Source organism: Nerophis ophidion, linkage group LG02 (genome assembly GCF_033978795.1).
Source record: "Nerophis ophidion isolate RoL-2023_Sa linkage group LG02, RoL_Noph_v1.0, whole genome shotgun sequence".
NCBI classification, from domain to species: Eukaryota; Metazoa; Chordata; class Actinopteri; order Syngnathiformes; family Syngnathidae; genus Nerophis; species Nerophis ophidion.
Window position 1 is genome coordinate 56,221,578 of NC_084612.1, and position 22,166 is coordinate 56,243,743.

Sequence of the window (22,166 nt, forward strand, 5' to 3'; positions counted from 1 at the left end):
ACAGCCAGGGTCTTCGCTGTCATATTTTACGCTTCATAATGCGCCACACATTTTCGATGGTAGACAGGTCTGGACTGCAGGTGGGCTAGGAAAGTACCCGCACTCTTTTACTACAAAACCACGCTGTTGTAACACTTGGCTCGGCATTGTGTTGCTGAAATAAGCAACGTTGCTTGGATGACAACATATGTTGCACCAAAACCTGTATGGACCATTCAGCATTAATGGTGCCTTCACAGATGTGTAAGTTACCCATGCCTTGGGCACTAATACACCCCCATACCATCACAGATGCTGGCTTTTGATCTTTGCGTCTATAACAATCCGGATGATAGTTTTTCTCAGCTACAATCGGGCGGAAGGCGGGTGGATGGAATGGATGGATGATTATTTTTTCTTTGTTCCGGAGGACACCACGTCCACAGTTTCCAAATATAATTTGAAATGTGGACTCGTCAGACCACAGAACACTTTTCCACTTTGCATCAGTCCATCTTAGATGAGCTCGGGCCCAGCGAAGCCAGCGGCGTTCCTTTGTGTTGTTGATAAATGGGTTTTGCGTTGCATAGCAGAGTTTTAACTTGCACTTACAGATGTAGCAACCAACTGCAGTTACTGACTGTGGTTTTATGAAGTGTTCCTGAGCCCATGTGGTGATATCCTTTACACATTGATGTCGGTTTTTGATGCAGTACGGCCTGATATCATCGCTTACGTGCAGTGATTTCGCCAGATTCTCGGAACCTTTTGAGGAGTTTATGGACCGTAGATGGTAAAATCCCTACATTCCTTGCCATAGCGCGTTGAGAAACGTTGTTCTTAAACTGTTTGACAATTTGCTTACAAATTGGGGACCCTCGCCCCATCCTTGTTTGTGAATTACTTAGCAATTCATGGAAGCTGCTTTTATACGCAATCATGGCACCCACTTGTTCCCAGTTAGCCTGCACACCTGTGGGATGTTCCAAATAAGTATTTGATGAGCATTTCTCAACTTTATCAGAATTTATTGCCACCTTTCCCAATTTCTTTGTCACGTGTTGCTGGCATCAAATTCTAAAGTTAATGATTATTTGCAAAAATAAATGTTTATCAGTTTGAACATCAAATATGTTGTCTTTGTAGCATATTCAACTGAATACGGGTTGAAAATTATTTGCAAATCATAGTATTCCGTTTATATTTACATCTAACACAATTTCCCAACTCATATGGCTACAGGGTTTGTATATACATGATGTAAGTATATATGTAATGTAGTAACATTCATAATAACATGTAATATATACATGATGTAAGTATTTAAGTAATGTAGTAACATTAATAAAAACATGTAATATATGTTACATGTATATAAAAGTCGTAACATTTATAATAACATGTAATATTCAGGTATTTTGATCATTTTAAGCATACGCGGTCCATTAATTTGAAAAACGCATCACGTTTGCTCTTATTTTCTTCACTGATTTCTGCTAACCTCAGACTTTATGAGACAACAAACACAATGAAACATCACTTACTGTACTAGGTCTGCTGTCATCAAGATGCGTACAGCTTGGATGTTCATATATTCCCAATTAGATGAAGAATGTCTCATAATCCTCCCGAAGAAACAGGGTGGGTTGGGGGAGACATGCGCTTTTCATGTTGTTCTCGCCATTTGTCCCAAAGTAGTCTTTGGCACTCATGCATGATAGTTTGCAAGGCAGGACAAAACATGGCATGTTTATTTATAGCGCACAATTCATACACAAAGTGCTGTACAGAAAATTACAAAAAGCCAACATTTAAAAAATATAATAATCGTAAAAAAAAAACATTATTCAAATAAAAAATGAAAAATAAAATCATCATAAAACTATCATAATTCAAATAAAATATAACTAGTTTAAATAAAACACTCAAATACACAAAAAAAAGTGTTTTCAGCCTGGATTTGAACATTGCCAATGTTAAGGCCTGTCTCACATCTTCAGGAAGATTATTCCAGATTTTAGGAGCATAAAACTGAAGCGCAGCCTCACCATATTTTGTCCTGACTCTAGGCACTAGCAGGATACCAATTACAGAGGCTTTCAAAGCTTGAGGTGGTTCTTATGGGTTTAACATGTCAGATGTACTTTGGCACAAGGTCACTAAAAGACTGCTTTAATTATATGAGCGACAGGAAGCCAGTGCAGTGACCTCAGCACCGGACTAATATGGTCATATTTCCTGGTTCTAGTCAGGACTCAAGCAGCAGCATTTTTGATGTACTGCAGCTGCTTTACAGCTCGTTTAGAAAGCTTAGTGAGAAGGCCATTACATTAGTTAACCTGATCGACACCAAAGCATGGATTAGTCTTTCCAAGTCTTTTTTAGAGATTATTCCTCTGATTTTGGCAAAGTTTTGAGGTGGTAAAAAGCTGCTGATGTTATTGATTTATTGTGGCCTTTAAAGTTCAAGTCTGAGTAGATTATTACCCCTAAATTCCTAACATTATTTTTAGATTTCAAGGAGAGTCTTGAGGTGACGAGTAAAAGTTTATCTTCTGTGGGCCAAAGAATGATTTCAGTTGTTTCTGAGTTTAGCTGAAGAAAATGATTTTGCGTCTACACACTGATCTGTTTAATGCAGCGACAAAGTGAAGCAACAGGCCGACATTGACATGTCAGCCGTGACATGTAGATCTGAGTTTTGTTGTTGTTGAAGGAAAATGCGATTGTATGTTGCGTATGTTAAATTAATCCGACACCGTATGCTTAAAATAATAATAATGCATTTTACTTATCCCCCCGGGGTCAAAGCCTGCACGTTGGAGTTCAACCTAGTGGACGAGAGTGTAGCTTCCCTTCGCCCTCGGGTGGGAAACAGGTCCTGACTGTTGCTTGTCCTTCCGCACCAAACAGCAGTTAAGAGTACCCACCCTTTTTGGATTCACTCGGAGTACTGGAGAGTGCTCCCCCGGGTGATTCCCTTGTTTTACAGAGGGGATTCAATGCTCCTATTGACAACGACAGTGAAACCTGGAGAGGCGTGATTGGGAAGAATGGCCGGTTGAATCTGAACCTGTGTGGTGTTTTGTGCTCGTCACTGATTGTCCATAATGAACACCATGTTCAAACGTAAGGGTGTCCATGTGTGCACTTAGCACCAGGAGACCCTAAGTCGCAGTTCCATGAACGACTTTGTAGTTGTGTCAACGGATTTGCGGTTTTATGTTTTGGACACTCGAGTGAAGAGAGGGAGGGAGCTTTCTAGCGATCACCACCTGGTGGTGAGTTGTTTGTGATGGTGGGGGAGGATGCCGGACAAACCTGGGAGGCCCAAACGAATTGTGAGGGTCAGCTGGAAACGTCTAGCAGAGTCTCCTGTCAGAAAGAGTTTCAATTCCTACCTCTGGAAGAACTTTGAACATGTCACGAGGGAGGTGCTGAACATTGAGTCCGATTGGACTATGTTCTGTACCTCTACTGTCGAGGCGGCCGATTGGAGCTGTGGCCGCAAGGTAGTTGGTGCCTGCCGTGGTGGTAAACCTAGAACCCGATGGTGGACACCAGCAGTGAGGAAGGCCGTCAAGCTAAAGAAAGAGTCCTATCAGGTCCTTTTGGTTCATGGGACTCCGGTCAAGCAGTGTGCGGCTTCAGCAGTCGTGGAAGCAAAAAATCGGACATGGGAAGAGTTCGGGGAGGCCATGGAAAACGACTTCCGGACGGCTTCGAAAGGATACTGGACCACCATCCGGGGGATGGTGGTCCAGTATCCTTTCAGGAAGGGGAAGCAGTGCACTGTCAACACCGTGTATGGGGAGGATGGTATTCTGCTGACCTCGACTGTGGATGTTGTGGAACGGTGTAGGGAATATATAATATGTCATCATCGTCATGTCAGTCTGTCGAGCGCGACAATGACTGTGTCATTTAGGTCGGATCATAGACCTCCACTCAGCCCTGTCTTTAGCCTTCTGCTGCCAGGTTGCAGTGTCCTTCAAATTCCGTTTAACGGTGTCCTTGTACCTTAGCCTTGGCCTCCTTCGGTTTCGTTTCCCTTCCTCCAACTCTGAGTAAAGCAGATGGCGAGGGAGCCGCTCTTGACTCATTCTCTCTACATGCCCGACCCATCTCAGGTTTGTTTGGGTTAAGATAGCATCCATCGATGGCAGTCCAGCACGGTTTAGGACCTCTGTGTTCGGGATTTTGTCTGTCCAGGAGATATCCATGATGGTCCGAAGGTGGCGCATCATGTAGGCGTGAAGTTTTCTGACTTGCAACCTGTAGATGCTCCAAGTTTCAGCACCGTACAAAAGTGTAGCTAGCACAGTTGCTCTGTACACCTTGCACTTGATGCAAATAGACACATGCTTGTTATTCCAGAGTCTTTCCCTTGATTTCCCAAACACAGCACTCGCTCTCCCCATCCTGAGTCTGATCTCATCATCAAGCTTGGCATTTCCTGTCACTGTGCTTCCGAGGTACTTGAATGTTCGGCATTGCACAAGTGGGTCTCCCATGACACAGACCTCCCCTGGTAGGGATGATGTGGGCTCATACTCGGGTGGCTGGTACAAGCATTTCGTCTTCTGGGCACCAGGAGAAATAATAATTACATATTATTTCGTCAAGAAGACGAAATAATATGTAATTATTACATATTTGTTATATTTTATATTGCTACTATTGTACATTTTAGTCTACTTTATACCTACATTATCCTTTCCGTTCTTACACTTTACATCCTTTATAACTGAGCTACTGTGTGGAACAATTTCCATTGTGGATCAATAAAGTTTGTCTAAGTCTAAACCCACCAACACTTCTTCCTATGAGGAATCAGTGTCTGGGGAATCTGTGATGGGCTCTCCTATTTCTGGAGATGGGGTAGCCGAGGTAGTTAAAAAGCTCCTCGGTGGCATGGCTCCTCTTTGTCACCGATTCTTTTATGGGCAGAATTTGTAGGCGCAGTCAGAGAGTTGAGGGGATCCGGTTTGGTGGCTGTAGGATTAGTTCTCTGATTTTTGCAGATAATGTGGTCCTGATAGCCAGGATCATCAGCTCTCGCTGGATTGGTTCGAAGCCAAGTGTGAAGCTACTGGGATGAGAATCAGCACCTCCAAGTCCGAGTCCATGGTTCTCGCCCGGAAAAAAGTGGAATGTCATCTCCGGGTCGGGGAAGTGATCATGCCCCAAATAGAGGAGTTTGAGTATCTCATAGTCTTCTTGTTCACGAGTGAGGGAAGAGTTGATCGTGAGATAGACAGGCGGATCGGTGCGGCGTCTTCAGTAATGCGGACACTGTACCAATCCATTGTGGTAAAAAAGGAGCTGAGCCGGAAACCAAAGCTCTTAATTTACCGGCCGATTTACGTTCCCATCCGCATTACGGTCATGATCTTTGGGTTATGAGTGAAAGGACAAGATCACAGGTACAGGCAGGAGATATGAGTACCATCTGCCAGGTGCCGGGGCTCTCCCTTAGAGATAGGGTGAGAAGCTCTGTCATCTGGGAGGAGCTAAAAGTAAAGCCTGCAATAAAGGCTGCAGTGAAATGTAAAATGATGAGGACAGTGAACAGACCAGAATTAGCTGCCACAAGGAAATCGTTTGTAAATTTTACGAGTGCTGTTTCAGTGCTGTTCAGGGGCCGGAGACCAGACTGAAAATAAGCAAAATAGGTATATATTGCATGTTATAATTAATGTGCCTGTTACTACATTACATATATGCTTATAGTATGTATTTAAGATGTTGACTGAGGTTTTTGGATGTTTTTTAGAGCAATTTTTAGGCGTAATAGAGCGACTCCCATTGTTAGCTGACGTTTGCTTTCAAGTATTAACAGGTTTGAATTACGGCTGGGCGATATATCAATACAAACGATATATCGCAGGTTTGTCTCTGTGCGATATAGCAAATTACTATCTCGTAATATTCGATTATATGTTCTCACACAATTGCTTTTAGCTGCGTGCATTACATTACTGGCGTTTCTCACTCCTTCTCGTCTCCTTCTCACAGAGACATAAAACAAGCCCGCCTTGTTACATACGTCACATACCGTCGCGCAGGTTGCGTCATACGCTCTCGCCGAGAGCTAACGTTAGAATGGCTAACGTTAGCCATGCCTCAGCTAACGTTAGCATGGCTAATGTTAGCTGAGGCAGGTCGAGTTGCTTTTAGCTGCATGCATTACATCACAGAGACGGAAAACAAGCCCGCCTTCTTACATACGTCACATACCGTCGCGCAGGTTGCGTCATACGCTCTCGCCGAGAGCTAACGTTAGAATGGCTAACGTTAGCCATGCCTCAGCTAACGTTAGCAAGGCAGGTCGAGTTGCTTTTAGCTGCATGCATTACATCACAGAGACGGAAAACAAGCCCGCCTTCTTACATACGTCACATACTCTCGCGAGTGTAGCGTCATACGCTCTCGCCGATCAGAGAGGTAGCAGCATGGCTAACGTTAGCTGAGGCAGGTCGAGCGGAGTGGAGTTTGTGACAATACAAGAGAGAGATGGTGTGAAACTGATCACAAATGGAGGAAGAACAATAAATGCCCAAAATAAAGAGCAGGGGATCCATCATCTGGTGGTGGTTTGGCTTCAAGTGGGAAGATATTCAGCAGACAACAGCAATATGCACAGTATGCAGCAGAAGTGTTACTACAAAAGGTAGCAGCACTACTAATTTGTTCTTTCATTTAAAAAGTCACCCGCGATAAATAAAGAGTATTTAATAAATACAGTTTTGGTCAATTGACTTAGTTGTGATTTCCCTCTCTGCATGAAAGTTTAAAATCAGCATTTAATAATGCGGTATGAAGAAGAATGTTTTAATGTAGACACATAGAATCATCATACTGCTGTGATTATATGCGTCAAGTGTTCATTCAAGGCCAAGGCAAAATATCGTAATATATATCGTATATCGCAATATGGCATAAAAATATTGCGATATTAATAAAAGCCAATATCGCCCAGCCCTAGTTTGAATGCATTAAAACGATAATGACATGTGTTCTTGTCTTACATAAAAAAATGCTACATTTCCCTTTAAAAACTCCACAAACATTTTTCATTCACAATTTTCATTAGTTAAGCCAAAGTTTCATACACACCAATGTCTGTAAACCAGTTTGATTCTGACGTATAATCAAAATGCTTGAACAGGGAGGAAAACATGACTTTTTCCTTCTGTGCCTTTTTTGTTCATTTGATAAATGACAGCAGGTTGTGTTTTCCTTTTTCCTCTTCGCTGCCAATCCTCATTGACTCTGTGGGCTTTTACCCGCCTCCAACGCTCACCTCACCAGCGGGTGATCTGCCCCAAGTGCAGCTTAGGGGTCACTCAAATTCAAGATCTGTCCCACAGCGACATGAAGAAGGTGCGGCAGTTGGCTCTTATCGACATGACGGCGCTGTGCGATCTCCTTGAGCTGGGGGTCAAGCGGCACAAGAAGACCAAGAGGAAAATCCCAGGTAGGAGTATTGGTGACACACAACATCTACTCAATTAGTTCCCTAATTGTTAACCCACCAATCAAACCATTGCAAAATAATTGGTTTAAACTCCATACCTTACAGTTGTTTTGACATGTATCATAATGATGTCCCATAAACGTTAACATAGACCATGGGTGTCAAACTCTGGCCCGTGGGCCAAATTTGGCCCACCGTGTAATTTAATTTGGCCCTTGAGGCAATATCAAATTAACATTAGAGCTGGCCCGCCGGTATTATAACACCGCATTCACCGCTAATACTCATACTTACCAACCCTCCTGATTTTCCCGGGATACTCCCGAATTACAGTGCCCTTGCCGAAAATCACCCGGGGCAACCATTTTCACGAATTTGTCTCGATTTCCACCTAAACAACATCATTGGGGACGTGCCTTGAAGGCACTGCATTCAACGTCCTCTACAACCTGTCGTCCCATCCGCTTTTTCTCCATACGAACATTGTGTCGGCCCAGTCACATAGTATATGCGGACTTTACACACAAACAAGTGAATGCAAGTCATACTTGGTCAACCGCCATACAGGTCACACTGAGGGTGGCCATATAAACAACTTTAACACTGTTACAAATATGCGCCACACTGTGAACCCACACCAAACAAGAATGACAACCACATTTAGGGAGAACATCCGCACCGTAACCCAACATAAACACAACAGAACAAATACCCAGAACTCTTTGCAGCACTAACTCTTCCGGGATGCTACAATATTTGAAAATCGATTTTGCATGTCACTATAAAGTTATACAAGCCTTGCTCGTTCAATATTCAATGCAAAACTTGTCTGGGTCCCTATTAAAAGGTTAATTTGTTCAACCTTGGCCCGCGGCTTTGTTCAGTTTAAAATTTTGGCCCACTCTGTATTTGAGTTTGACACCCCTGACATGTGTAATTGTGTACATGTTGTGTACATGTTGCATCACTATTAAAAAATGTTTCTCATGTCCTCTACCAGAAGTCTGGTATCTAAATGATTATTCGCAAGATCTTAGCTGTTTTTTACTGTACTGGACAGAGATGTTAGATGTTCTTGGTATTGTCCTAGTGATAAGTCAACCAGAGCTGTGACTCCTTTTTGTTAGCCCACTGCGCGATTGACCGATATTAATTTTGGGGGGGGCAGATACTGATTATTATTAGTCAAGGAGGCCGATACACTGATATTTGGAGTAAAATGCAATAAAAGTGATTCAAACATCAATTGTATTTGTCAGTTAAAAGCTGGACAAGGCTCTAAAAAAATGGAAATGTTGGATCAGTAGCAACATAATTGTTTATGTACCGCTTAGTTTATGTTGTTGTTAATATAGGGTATTTCACTTACACCTTGGATTAAATGTGTAATACTGCGGGTCATTAAGATCATCAACATTTTAATTTCAACATATGGAAAACTTCCCTGGGGAATATTGGTAAAAATATAGAATTTCTCTACATCAATCAATCATCAATCAAAATGTATCAATTAAAGGACTGCACGAGCGACAACAATATCCTCGGCTCAGGTCCCACATCAGGGTTAGAAAAAACTCAACCCAACAAGAAACCTTGGAAGGGACCCCAGATGTTAGGAGCCCTCCATGGGTGACCGGTGCGATGGATGTCGATTTGATCTAGTTAATGTGAACGTCCAATCCATAGTGGGGGATAATCGGGCATGTAGACATGTCAGGGAGCAGAGACATCACTGACTGATGCATAAGGAGTGGTCGCTTATACATCAGTGTCATAAGTGACTGCTAATGCAAAGGTGACCAAGTTTACCAACTTCATGTGGGAGTCCAGTCCATTGGGAGACCAGCAGGGGATCATCTTGAATGGAGACAAGTCAGCAGCGCAGAGACGTCACCAATTGATGCAAAGATGAGTGGTCCATCCTGCCTCCCGACTTTCAACAGCTAGCGCATTGTCCATGGAGGCTTTAGGGGCATGTAGAGTTGGGTGTCATCAGCATAACAATGAAAGCTAACACCGTATTTGCGTATGATGTCACCTAGCGGCAGCATGTAGATGTTGAAGAGTGTATGGTCAAGAACCGAACCCTGTGGAACTCCTTAACATACCGTACTCCGAGGTCACATTGTTGGAAAACGCACTGCATCCTGTCAGTAAGATAGGAGTTAAACCAAGAAAGGTCTAAGTCTGACATACCATTACGTGTTTTGATACGTTCTAATAAAATGTTATGATCGACAGTATCGAAAGCAGCACTAAGATCATGAAGCAGCAACATGGATGACGCATCAGCATCCATAGTTAGCAATAGTTCATTAGTCATTTTTGCGATGGCTGTCTCTGTAGAATGATTTGCCCTGAAACTAGGCTGAAAGTGTTCACAGAGATTGTGTTCATTTAGCTGCTGTGCAACAGTTTTTTGAGGAGTTTCGAGATAAAGGGAAGGTGGGACACCGGCCGGTAGTTTACCATAAAGTCAGGATCGAGGTTAGGTCTTTCGAGTAGAGGATGAATAATTACTTTGTTGAATGCTAGGGGGAACAGTGCCAGAGGTAAGTGATACGTTTATAATATTTAGCACTGATGATCCGAGTATTACAAACAGTTCCTTGATCATTTTCATGTAATCATGTTTTTTCTTGTCCCACTTACAAACGTAGAAATTGCAAGAATTCCTGTGTTATTTTTTCAAAAAGAGAGATTATTTTGGAGGGCAATGTCCATCGTATATACATTCGTATTTGTGTTTATAGAACCCAGTTGTAGCTGGGATGCGTTGTCTTTAATCTCCTTTCTAATAAGTTAAATTTTCTGATTAAAGAAATTCATAAAGTCATCTGCCGAGTGGGTGGAGCTACTGGGGGGAGTCCCCTGATTTTTACTTAATATCGGATTGGAAATAAATCAACGCTGTCGCACATCACTACTCATTGAGACCTGTGCGTGTTCATCTTGGAGTCTGAAAAAAAATCAAATTTGACTTACTGTAACTCCCTCCAAATAGCACACACACAATGGCTTTCTTGAACTGATTCATTGAAGGCTTCCTTTCCCTTCAATTCACAGTGAAAACTGAAATAAAATAAAGCATGTTACAAACGTAAAAATAATAACATGCACAGCATGTGGATCAAACATTTTACCAAGTAAAATATCAACAAATGACGAACAAATACCTCGTTGGCCTGCATGCTTCTTTTTGGAGGAAATTGTGATCTTCTATAGCCCAAACGCTGAAAGTCCTTGTGACACCTGAAAGTCCTTATGACACTCAGTCGCTCTCTTTCTCCCGTCTCATTGCATCAAAGAAATGTTCACTCATACCCGGAACTAGCTTCCTTATATCTGTTGACAGACCAAACGAGACACTTCAAAATAAAAGTATGCCCACAAACTTAAGAAAAAGGCATGAAATAACATTTTTAACCATAGTAACATAAATAAGTGTTCTTATGAACTTTTTTCCATTTTGGTTTAAATTCCCTTTTATGAACTTAACTTATTCTGTTTTCAGAGAAATAAAACAAATTATAATAATTATTAGTAGCAACAGTTAACACTTACTTTACTGCAATGTGACACAGAAATCCTGTGAGACTGTCGGCTGGATAAAATCAGATTTAGAAAAATGCGATTTGGGCCACTTTTTTTGTACAATCTATCTTAATCCAGTGTGTTGCTCACTTTCACATTGTAAAAAAGCCCTTATCCAACAAGAATGTCTACCAAGCCCCAACAATTCAATTGCAAATTCACGTGGCCATGAGAGTGCTATTTATGTATATTCAGGATGAGAAAAACTACAGCCTATGATATTTGTTTGTCAGAGAGGCCATTGTTTGGTGTGCCGCTGGCCACACTGCTGGAGAACGACCAGAAAGTTGAGCCCAACGCCACTACTCCCCGCTTTCTCCAAGAGGTAAAAGCCCCTATCTTGTGTTCAAAGCACAATGCTCTAATGTACTAGTGGACTGCCACTCATATCACTTGTTAGAAGTAAACCATGCACTTTTTTGAGTCAGATACAGATCATAGAATGCATGACCATACAGTTGGCATTGAGTGTAATGGATTATATGAGACATCCTATAAAAGTGATTATGCACTTAGAATTGTTCAAAAATACTCACACTACTGACCTACGACTGCACTGCTGAACAAGTACATTTGTAAAGTGTGTATGCATGTACAAACCCCGTCTCCATATGAATTGGGAAATTGTGTTAGATGTAAATATAAACGTAATACAATGATTTGCAAATCATTTTCAACCCATATTCAGTTGAATATGCTACAAAGAAAATATATTTGATGTTCAAACTGATAAACATTTTTTTTTTTGCAAATAATCATAAACTTTAGAATTTGATGCCAGCAACAACGTGACAAAGAAGTTGGGAAAGGTGGCAATAAATACTGATAAAGTATAGAAATACGCATCAAACACTTATTTGGAACATCCCACCGTTTTTCAGGCTAAATGGGAACAAGTGGGTGCCATGATTGGGTATGAAAGCAGCTTCCATGAAATGCTAAGTAATTCACAAACAAGGATGGGGCGAGGGTCACCAGATTGTAAGCAAATTGTCGAACAGTTTTAGAACAACATTTCTCAACGCGCTATGGCAAGGAATTTAGGGATTTTACCATCTACGGTCCGTAAAATCATCAAGGTTCAGTGAATCTGGAGAAATCACTGCACGTAAGCGAAGATATTACGGACTTTTGATCCCTCAGGCGGTACAGCTTAAAAAAACGACAACAGTGTGTAAAGGATATTACCACTTGGGCTCAGGAACACTTCATAAAACCACTGTCAGTAACTACAGTTGGTTACTACATCTGTAAGTGCAAGTTAAAACTCTGTTATGCAAAGCAAAACCCATCCATCAACAACACCAAGGAACGCCGCCGGCTTCGCTGGGCCCGAGCTCATCTTAGATGGACTGATGCAAAGTGGAAAAGTGTTCTGTGGTCTGACGAGTCCATATTTCAAATTATATTTGGAAACTGTAGACGTGGTGTCCTCCGTAACAAAGAGGAAAAGAACCATCTGGATTGTTATAGGTGCAAAGTTCAAAAGCCAGCATCTGTGATGGTATGGGGGTGTATTAGTGCCCAAGGCACGGGTAACTTACACATCTGTGAAGGCACCATTAATGCTCAATGGTCCATACAGGTTTTGGAGCAACATATGTTGTCATCCAAGCAACGTTATCATGGACTCCCCTGCTTATTTCAGCAAGACAATGCCAAGCCACGTGTTACAACAGCGTGGTTTCGTAGTAAAAGAGTGCGGGTACTTTCCTGGCCCGCCTGCAGTCCAGACCTGTCTCCCATCGGAAATGTGTGGAGCATTATGAAGCGTAAAATACGACAACGGAGACCCCGGACTGTTGAACGACTAAAGCTCTACATAAAACAAGAATGAGAAAGAATTCCACTGTCGAAGCTTTTTAACAATTAGTTTCCTCAGTTACCAAATGTTTATTGAGTGTTGTTAAAAGAAAAGGTGATGTAACACAGTGATGAACATGCCCTTTCCCAAGTACTTAGGCACATGTTGCAGCCATGAAATTCTAATTTAATTATTACTTGCAAAAAAAAAATAAAGTTTATGAGTTTGAACATCAAATATCTTGTCGTTGTAGTGCATTCAACTGAATATGGGTTGAAAAGGATTTGCAAATCATTGTATTCTGTTTTTATTTACATCTAACACAATTTCCCAACTCATTAGGAAACAGGGTTTGTATGTATATTTTTCAGAGTGTCAAGTAAAAATTTCTAAGTAGGTTATGGTCGTCGACATATACTCTTCCTAGAGCTGGCCAGCTGTCTGAACTGATCAATCAATCAAAGTTTATTTATATAGACCTAAATCATGAGTGTCTCAAAGGGCTGCAAAAGCCACGACGACATCCTCGGCTCAGATCCCACATCAAGGCTAGGAAAAACTCAACCCAATGGGCTACAATGAAAAACCTTGGCGGGGGCTCCAGATGTGGGACCGCTATGCTGGTGCTGAGGTTTTTCTCCTTTATACAGCTGTAGAAGCTCCTAAGGATGGAGCTCCTTAATACGATACGATACCTGGAAACCACTTGCACATCTGCTCCTTCAATATGAAGGGGGCAGGGGGGTGTCTAACCTTCATGAGATTCACCACTATCTCCTTGGTCATTTTTACATTGATGCAGAGAGGTCGTTGGCTTTGCACCAATCCACTCAGGCTCATTGTTGTCTGTGATGCACCCCACTACTGCTATGTCATCCACAGACTTAACAATATGACAAGTGAGGTGTTTAGCAGTGCAGTCAATCATCCATCCATCCATCCATTTTCTACCGCTTATTCCCTTTGGGGTCGCGGAGGGCACTGGTGCCTATCTCAGCTACAATCGAGCGGAAGGCGGTGTACACCCTGTACAAGTCGCCACTTCATCGCAGCTCAATCAATCAAAGTTTACTTATATAGATTGTTTTATAAATGGTTTGATTTCATCAATCAATCAATGTTTATGTCTATAGCCCTAAACCACCAGTGTCTCAAAGGGCTGCACGAGCCACCACAACATCAGATTCCACATCAGGGCAAGAAAAAACTCAACCCAATGGGATGACAATGAGAAACCTTGGAGGGGACCGCAGATGTGGGGACTCCCCACACCCCTGGCCAACCGGTGCAATGGACGTCGAGTGGATCTAGCATAATAGTGTGAGAGTCCAGTCCATAGTGGATCTAACATAATAGTGTGAGAATCCAGTCCATAGTGGGATCAGCAGGAGATCATCTTGAGTGGAGCCAGTCAGCAGCGCAGAGAGGTCCCCAACTGATGCACAGATGAGTAGTCCACCCTGGGTCTCGACTTTGGACAGCTAGCGTCTCATTTGGGATCACCGAATCTGTTCCCCCCGGCTCTCCAACGAAGGAAGGGGGGGGAAGAGCAGAAAAGAAACGGCAGATCAACTGGTTTAAAAGGGGGGTCTATTTAAGGGCTAGGTTATACAAATTAGTTTGAAGATGGGACTTAAAACTAATTTAAAGGCCTACTGAAATGAGATTTTCTTATTTAAACGGGGATAGCAGTTCCATTCTATGTGTCATACTTGATCATTTCGCGATATTGCCATATTTTTGCTAAAATGATTTAATAGAGAACATCGACAATAAATTTCGCAACTTTTGGTCGCTAATAAAAGAGCCTTGCCTTTACTGGAAGTAGCCGACGATGACGTCACTTGTGTGGGGGCTCCTCACATCCTCACATTGTTTATAACGTGAGCCTCCAGCATCAAGAGCTATTCGGACCGAGAAAGCGACAATTTCCCCTTTAATTTGAGCGAGAATGAGGAAATTTAGAGTGAAGGCCTAGAAAGAAAAAAAAACAGGCGAGGGCAAGTGAGAGCGATTCAGATGTTTTTAGACACATTTACTAGGATAATTCTGGGAAATCCCTTATCTGCCTATTCTGTTGCTAGTATTTTAGTGAGTTAATGAGTACCTTAAAGTCAGAGGGGTCTGGCCACGGGTGTTTTGACGCCAGAGTCTCTGAGAGAAGTCACGGCAGCAGGAGGACGCTGGCCCCGCTGATCTCCGGTAAGAGGCGACTTATTTCCACAATTTTCTCACCGAAAACTGCCGGTTGACATTTAGTCGTGATCCATGTTCGCTTGACCGCTCTGATCCATAGTAAAGCTTCACCTCCAGGAATTTTAAACAAAGAAACACCGTGTGTTTGTGTGGCTAAAGGCTAAAAGCTTCCCACCTACATCTTTCTACTTTGACTTCTCCATTATTAATTGAACAAATTGCAACACAGATGTCCAAAATACTGTGTAATTGCGTGATGAAAAGAGACGACTTTTAGCCGTAAGTGGTCCTGAGCTAATATGTCCCCTCCAACCAATAACGTCACAAACACGTCATCATTCCACGACGTTTTCAACAGGAAACTCAGCGGGAAATTTGAAATTGTAATTAGGTAAACTAAACCGGCCGTATTGGCATGTGTTGCAATGTTAAGATTCCATCATTTATATTAAACTATCAGACTGTGTGGTCGGTAGTAATGGGTTTCAGTAGGCCTTTAAGAGATGCTACTGAGGTAGCATCTCTAACTGTTACCAGGAGAACATTCCAGAGTACCGGAGCCTGAATAGAAAACCTTCTTTAGCCCGCATTCGTAGCTCAGGAGTGTGAAGAGGTGGTGGCTCAGCACACATCCTATAATACAGGGGTCGGGAACCTTTTTGGCTGAGAGAGCCATACAAGCCAAATATTATAAAAAGTATTCCCGTGAGAGCCATATAATATTTTTTTAAGACTGAACACAACTAAAGGTGTGCATTTTTAATAAAACCAACATTTTTAGAGTATAATAAGTCTGTTATTCTTTTTAATAACACTGTTATTCTGAAGCGAACCAACAATACATAAATACTTCTTACCATTAATGTGACTTCTTAAACAGGTGTGGTAGAAACCAGATGGATGGATTAAAATGCCTGAGAATGTTTTATATTTTGAACGTTATTTTTGACACTATGATTACCAGCGGAATTATTCATTACTTATCGCGTTAAGCAATGTCAGCTAAGATTGATCTGAGAGCCAGGTGCAGTCATCAAAAGAGCCACATCTGGCTCTAGAGCCATAGGTTCCCTACCCCTGCTATAGGCACTGAAACATCCAGTATGACAAACCCCCTCAGACTGGGGTGACCGTTCATCTTTCAGCAAGCCCACAGCCAAGATATCGAAGGAGTGGTTCGGGAATGTCCTTGAGTGACTGAGCCACAGCCTGGACTTGAAGTCCATTGGAGATATGTAACAATGGCTATACAGCGACGTTACCATCCAACCAGAGGAATCTTGAGAAGTGGGGCATGAGAGAATGTGTGGAACTTCCCAAAGAAAGATAGGTGTGCCAAGCCTGCGCATAGTATTAAAGACTGTTCTTGTTGCCAATCAACAAAGTACTGAGCAAAGATGGCGTGATTTATGTGGTTATTTATTTCTAAAATACATTTCAACATAACTTTTGTTCATGTATCAAATGGGTTGTTGTAGAATAAGTGCATAATCTCATTACGGTGTTACAAGTCCTGTGTTTTGAAAAGTGTCCTTTGCGCTCCTCTGCAGCTTTTGACTTTTTTGGAGAAGGAGGGAGTGCATTCGGAGGGGATCCTGCGGATTCCAGGGTCTCAGTCAAGAATCAAGGTAAAGTCATGTAAACAAATAATTTTATTGAATTGTGTGTAAAGTTATGGCAGATGTGTTTGCCAAATTTAGAAACTCCAGCTTCAACTTGCATAAAGATGCCTAAGTTACACAGGACCTATCATGCAAAACCACCTATTGTTCCTTTTTGATTGACAATTTAGTTTTTGTGCGTTATGGATCTTCATAGGTTTGGAAACAAACTATGAAGGCATGTTGGATATATTCATCAAAACAATCTTGCTTTCCTTCTTACTTCTTTTAAACAAGCCTTTTGGAATTTGCCCTATTTGCAATATTTTTCCCATTGGTGACATCAGCAAATATCTCCATACATCGTAAAGTTTAAGCTGAAGTGCTTTTTCACGAGTCCGCCATTGTAGTCTGATAATACAGTCAATACGTTCCTTGTTTTTCTCTATCTTGTTGGGGAGCCGACTGGCCTGTATATCCTCTGTTGTTGCCATTTGTGATACAAAGTAGCATATAGTTCTAACTTCTAACTGTCAATGGACTTGCTATGGAAACGCTAAAAACTATGACATGGCTGGTGGGCGGGGAGATGACTAGGCATGTAAATAAGACCAACCACTAAACAGCGCATCCTGAAGGGACGGTCAGAAAGGTCTGTAAAACCTAATCTGTGCAATGTTTTGACCAAAGAACTACCATTACATGTTGTGAACATCACAATGATTTATTTATCCATCCATCCATCCCTTTTTTACCGCTTATTTCCTTTGGGGTTGTGGAGGGCGCTGGTGCTTATCTCAGCTACAATCAGGCGGAAGGCGGGGTACACTCTGGACAAGTCGCCACCTCATCACAGGGCCAACACAGATAGACTGACAACATTCACACTCACATTCACACACTAGGGACCATTTAGTGTTGCCAATCAACCTATCCCCAGGTGCATGTCTTTGGAGGTGGGAGGAAGCCGGAGTACCCGGAGGGAACCCACGCATTCACAGGGAGGACATGCAAATTTCACACAGAAAGATCCCGAGCCCGGGATTGAACCCAGGACTGCTCAGGACTTCCGTATTGTGAGGCGGACGCATTAACCCCTCGTCCACCGTGAAGCCCCATGATTTATTTAAATGTAAAATAAATAAATAAAATAAATAAATCATGATATGACACCTTTAAGTTGATTGGCAACACTAAATGGTCCCTAATGTGTGAATGTGAGTGAGAATGTTGTCTGTCTGTCCGTGTTGGCCCTGTGATGAGGTGGACACTTGTCCAGGGTGTACCCCGCCTTGCGCCCGAGTGCAACTGGGATAAGGGACAAGCAGTTGAAAATGGATAGATGGACGGATGGAAGTTAAAATGAAACGGCAACTTTTAATTTAATGGGGAAAAAGCTGGTTATGGTTACTCCATCACAGGTGACATTAAGTACAACTGCCAGCAGGTGGCGCCATTTGGCAAGTACATTGTCAAGGATCATGGCTTTATCATCCAATGTTTAAAATTTACTTTGTTAATTAAGCAAACTATAGACAAACATGTTTATAGTAATAACAATAATTAAAATAATAGTAATAATAAGAAGAAAAATAATAACAAAATATTGGGCTTAATTTATAACTTATCATATATTTATATATATATCATATTATAGGGGAAACAAATGCTTTTGGTCTACATGACAGTAATCATGGTTATTTGGTCTAAACTTTGCATTGATTTAGGATAGAATCTGTTTTTTGTTTTTTCAGGAAAACATTTTTTATATTCCTGGAAGTTGGTGATGCTGTAAATTAGAAGGCTAAGCCACAAGTGCCACTACAAATGGAGTTAACGTTGCAAATGTTTCATTCAAACAGTGGCAATCTACTGTTAGTACTTGCCCTTTCATTGTTTCCTCCATTGCTCTACAGGAGGCACAAAGTCCGCCATTAAAAGTAGCTTTCGGAAAAAGTTTTGATTTGTGAAGCAGGATTCTTTTGAAGTGGTTGGCACACACAAAGAGATACTTCTTGCCAGTTGAAGGCACATTGCCGCGAAACGACAAAGTTAGTCAGGTATGGAGATTAATTTGTGTCTCTATTACTGAAGCTTTTTTTTTACGCTGATTTTTTTAGGTTTGAATTTTGTGAATCTAATTAAAAAAAAATCTAATTATGATGGCAATTTTAAAAAAATAAATTCAGTGTTTTTAAATTCAGTGGATAAAAAGTCAATATACAAAAATCAGTGTATAAAAATTCAGTGTGAAGAAAATCAGTGTAAAAAAAATCAGGAATTGTTTTAAATATATAATTATAAATTAATTATAAGTTATGAATTAAGTCTAATCTATTTAGTGCATAAAAATATTGTAAAAAAACAGTGCATAAAAATTCAGTCTAAAAAAGTAAAAATTCAGTGTAAAAAAATGCTTCTTCAAAATGCAAGACTCACTTACAGGTAAATTAAGACAGAAGCAATTGATCCTTTCTCAGAAGCAGCCAATGAGGTGTCAAGTTTAAAGTCACGTGACACGTGTCTTGCAAAACAGCATCCAAAGGCAGTTAACTGGGCTACTTGGGCATAATACAACATAATTAACATTTTAATTTGGCCTGCTGTATATTTTCAAAATAAATTATTCCAGTGGTTAGAATCTGCACTTTTGAGTGACATACGAAAAGTGTTTGTAATAATATCGTTATATAACAACTTTTACTAGTAACGAGAAATCTAATTAATTACTTTTGGATCCGTTACAATGCCGTTAGCGATATCTTGATGTAACGTGGCACGCTACACCCGATGCGGTTTTATGTCGACACAAGACAGTGTCGTAAGTGCCGCAAGTTCAATGCAGGAAATATCATTTTACTCCTGGAAGCAACAAGCACCATCACACTAAAATGAACATAATGTCAAACAGGAAGAAGCAACATCACATTGTGACACAGCAGACAAAAACATACGCACATAAAATGGGTATATTGGACATTAAATCAATGATTAAAGTGACAAACCTGCCATCCAAACAATACCCCGTTTGTTGACAAGAAGATTTGGCAGCCATCAAAGCACATTCAATCTATTCATTAAGCAGAAAAAACACAATCTAGTGAAAATATTCAAAAGAACTTGCTTCATAGGCCAAAATAGTGCGCTGCTTGCTGCCAAAGGTCAGTTGAAACCCTGGATGATGTCACACGCCTCTAGGCCCAGAATCTCAAATGTATATGCTAGATATTAATTTATTTTATTTTTTTAAGTGACATATAAATTCCTTTCCCTGGTAATTAATTACTTTTATTAAGGAGTAATTATGTTAGTAATGTAGTTAGTAACTTTTTTGGTAAAGTAACAATAATGACTTTTTGATATGATAGGGAGCATACGAAGCTTTGGGAACGATCAGAGTGGGGCAGGGTGGGTGGGGCTTGTTTACAGAGCAAAAAAGCCAAAGCGAGTGTCAGACGGAGGGAGAATTCTACTGCAAAGTTCTGCAGAACAGTGATATCATGTCGAATATGTGAATGATTTTTACCCTTTGCGTTTATGTTTTGCCGTGTTTGTTGCATTTTTGTTACTCTTGCTCGATAATAAATAACATGTCCATCAAGCAGGTGGTCAACGCATATTCTCAATATCCGGTGTTTTATTGTCCATAGTTTATATTGTAAATCCCACATTCTATACTTGTATGTACATTCTGACAGTCTTATAATTCCATAAAATAACTGTAGTTATTTCCGTTTTTGAGATATTCTGGTCTGTTTTTTACAGAAAAAGACACTCAATGTACATGAACATTCAGAATGTGGGATTTACAATATTAACTATGAACAATAAAACACTGAATATTCAAACTACACAAAATTTGCTCTTCTACTGCAGACAACTTTCTTGAGCAACATCTTTAATAATCAAGCAAGAGCGACAGAAATGCAACAAACATTGCAATTTTTTTTTTTAAATATCCACTTATTCGATCACTGTTCCTAATTTTAATTTTCCTGAAGGAACTCTCCTGAAGGAATCAATAAAGTACTATCTATCTATCTATCTATCTATCTATTGTCACCATAGTGTGTTGTTCATCAATTAATGACAAACTTTGTCTTGTGAAGAACCAGCTTATGCTCAAACATTTATTCTTCACTCCATGAATACATCCGAACATCTATGGCCCGTGTTTTCTTCTTACGTTTACCTGAACATCGTTATCCAGCACCATCTGCACCACAGACAGTTCAGCTGCATATCATAACACCTAGAAACTGTATGTCACTTAAAAGTGCTGATTTTAGCCATTGGAATCACTTCTATGGTTTGAAAACATCCAGTGTGTCAGGCTTGCCACTGACAGTTTGTGTTTTATTTTTTCCTCTGTGTGTGTTTAATATTTCCTGTTTTTAGTTCCTGTCAGCGCTCTTATTTGGTCCGTTTCCTGTTTTTTTCCCTGTGCGCTGTTTTCCCTCAGCTGCGGCTGACTGACACCTGGCCACACCTGGTGTCAATCAGCGTAATTCTATTTGAGCCTTTTTTTGTCCTCCAGTCAGTTGCTGGGTTATTGTCATGTCCATGTCGCGCTTGTCGTTGCTACCTGTCGTGTCGTGTTTTGTCAATGCAGTGTTGCGGTAAGGTTTATTTGATTGCGGTTTTTAGCTTACGGCCTTTTGTTCTCTGCTTCCAAGTTTGTTTTCATATTTCATGTACGACTTAAGTTTCCTGCTCGAGACCTGCACCTTCCACGCTAGGCCTTTTTGTTTTTGCTAGCTTCCATGCTAAGCTCCTTCTATTTTCTAGCTCCGATGCTAGCTCCCTTAGTTTGTTATCCGCCTTGTGCGCGCTTTTTGTTTGTACCCTTTTGTTTGTTCTTGTTTTTGTATTTTTATTAAATCATGTTTTCTCACTCCATGCCTGCCTCCTTCTCTGCATTTTGGGGTTCGTCACCGACAAACTCTGACACAGTGGGCTGCATTGAAACTTTAATTAAGTTGTATTATGCACAGGTGACCCAGGTAACTGCTTTTTTTTAATGCTGTTTTGCAAGACCCGTGTCATGTGACATTAAACTTGACACCAGTGGCTGCTTCTGAGAGAGGCTTGAAGCAGCAAATTTTTCAACGGTTGAAATTTTCAGCACTGAATTTTTATACACAACATTTTTAACAATTATTTTTTACACCAAATGTTATACACTGAATTTTAAAATACTGAATTTCCTTTCAATGAAATTGTCAGCTTTATTTTATGTAAAAATTCAAAAGCAACAATTTGAGTTACATAAATTCAGTTGAAAAAAAAACTTTTGTAATAAAGACACAAATTAACCTCCATATTCAGGCTCTTTATGTCCTTCAGATGAGATTGGAGGTGTGTGTAGTCACGGCGTGGCGCAGTTGGGAGAGTGGCTGTGCCAGCAACCTGGTTCAATTGGCTGTCTGGAGCTCGGCAGAGTAACTGTGTTATACTCTTCAATACCAGTAGGTGGCAGTCGGTAGCTAATTGCTTTGTAGATGTCGGAAAC

General features: G+C 40.9%; 1 protein-coding gene across 3 annotated transcripts in view; it reads left to right on the top strand.

Annotated features, from left to right (window-relative positions):
* Positions 1–22,166, top strand: part of LOC133542658 (rho GTPase-activating protein 40) — an 81,232-nt gene that overhangs the window by 40,260 nt on the left and 18,806 nt on the right. For all 3 annotated transcript variants that reach the window (XM_061886911.1, XM_061886912.1, XM_061886913.1), the window contains exons 6-8: positions 7,294–7,459; positions 11,287–11,378; positions 16,604–16,681. In XM_061886911.1, coding sequence (XP_061742895.1) covers positions 7,294–7,459; positions 11,287–11,378; positions 16,604–16,681 — 336 coding nt within the window. The remainder of the gene's footprint in view (positions 1–7,293; positions 7,460–11,286; positions 11,379–16,603; positions 16,682–22,166) is intronic.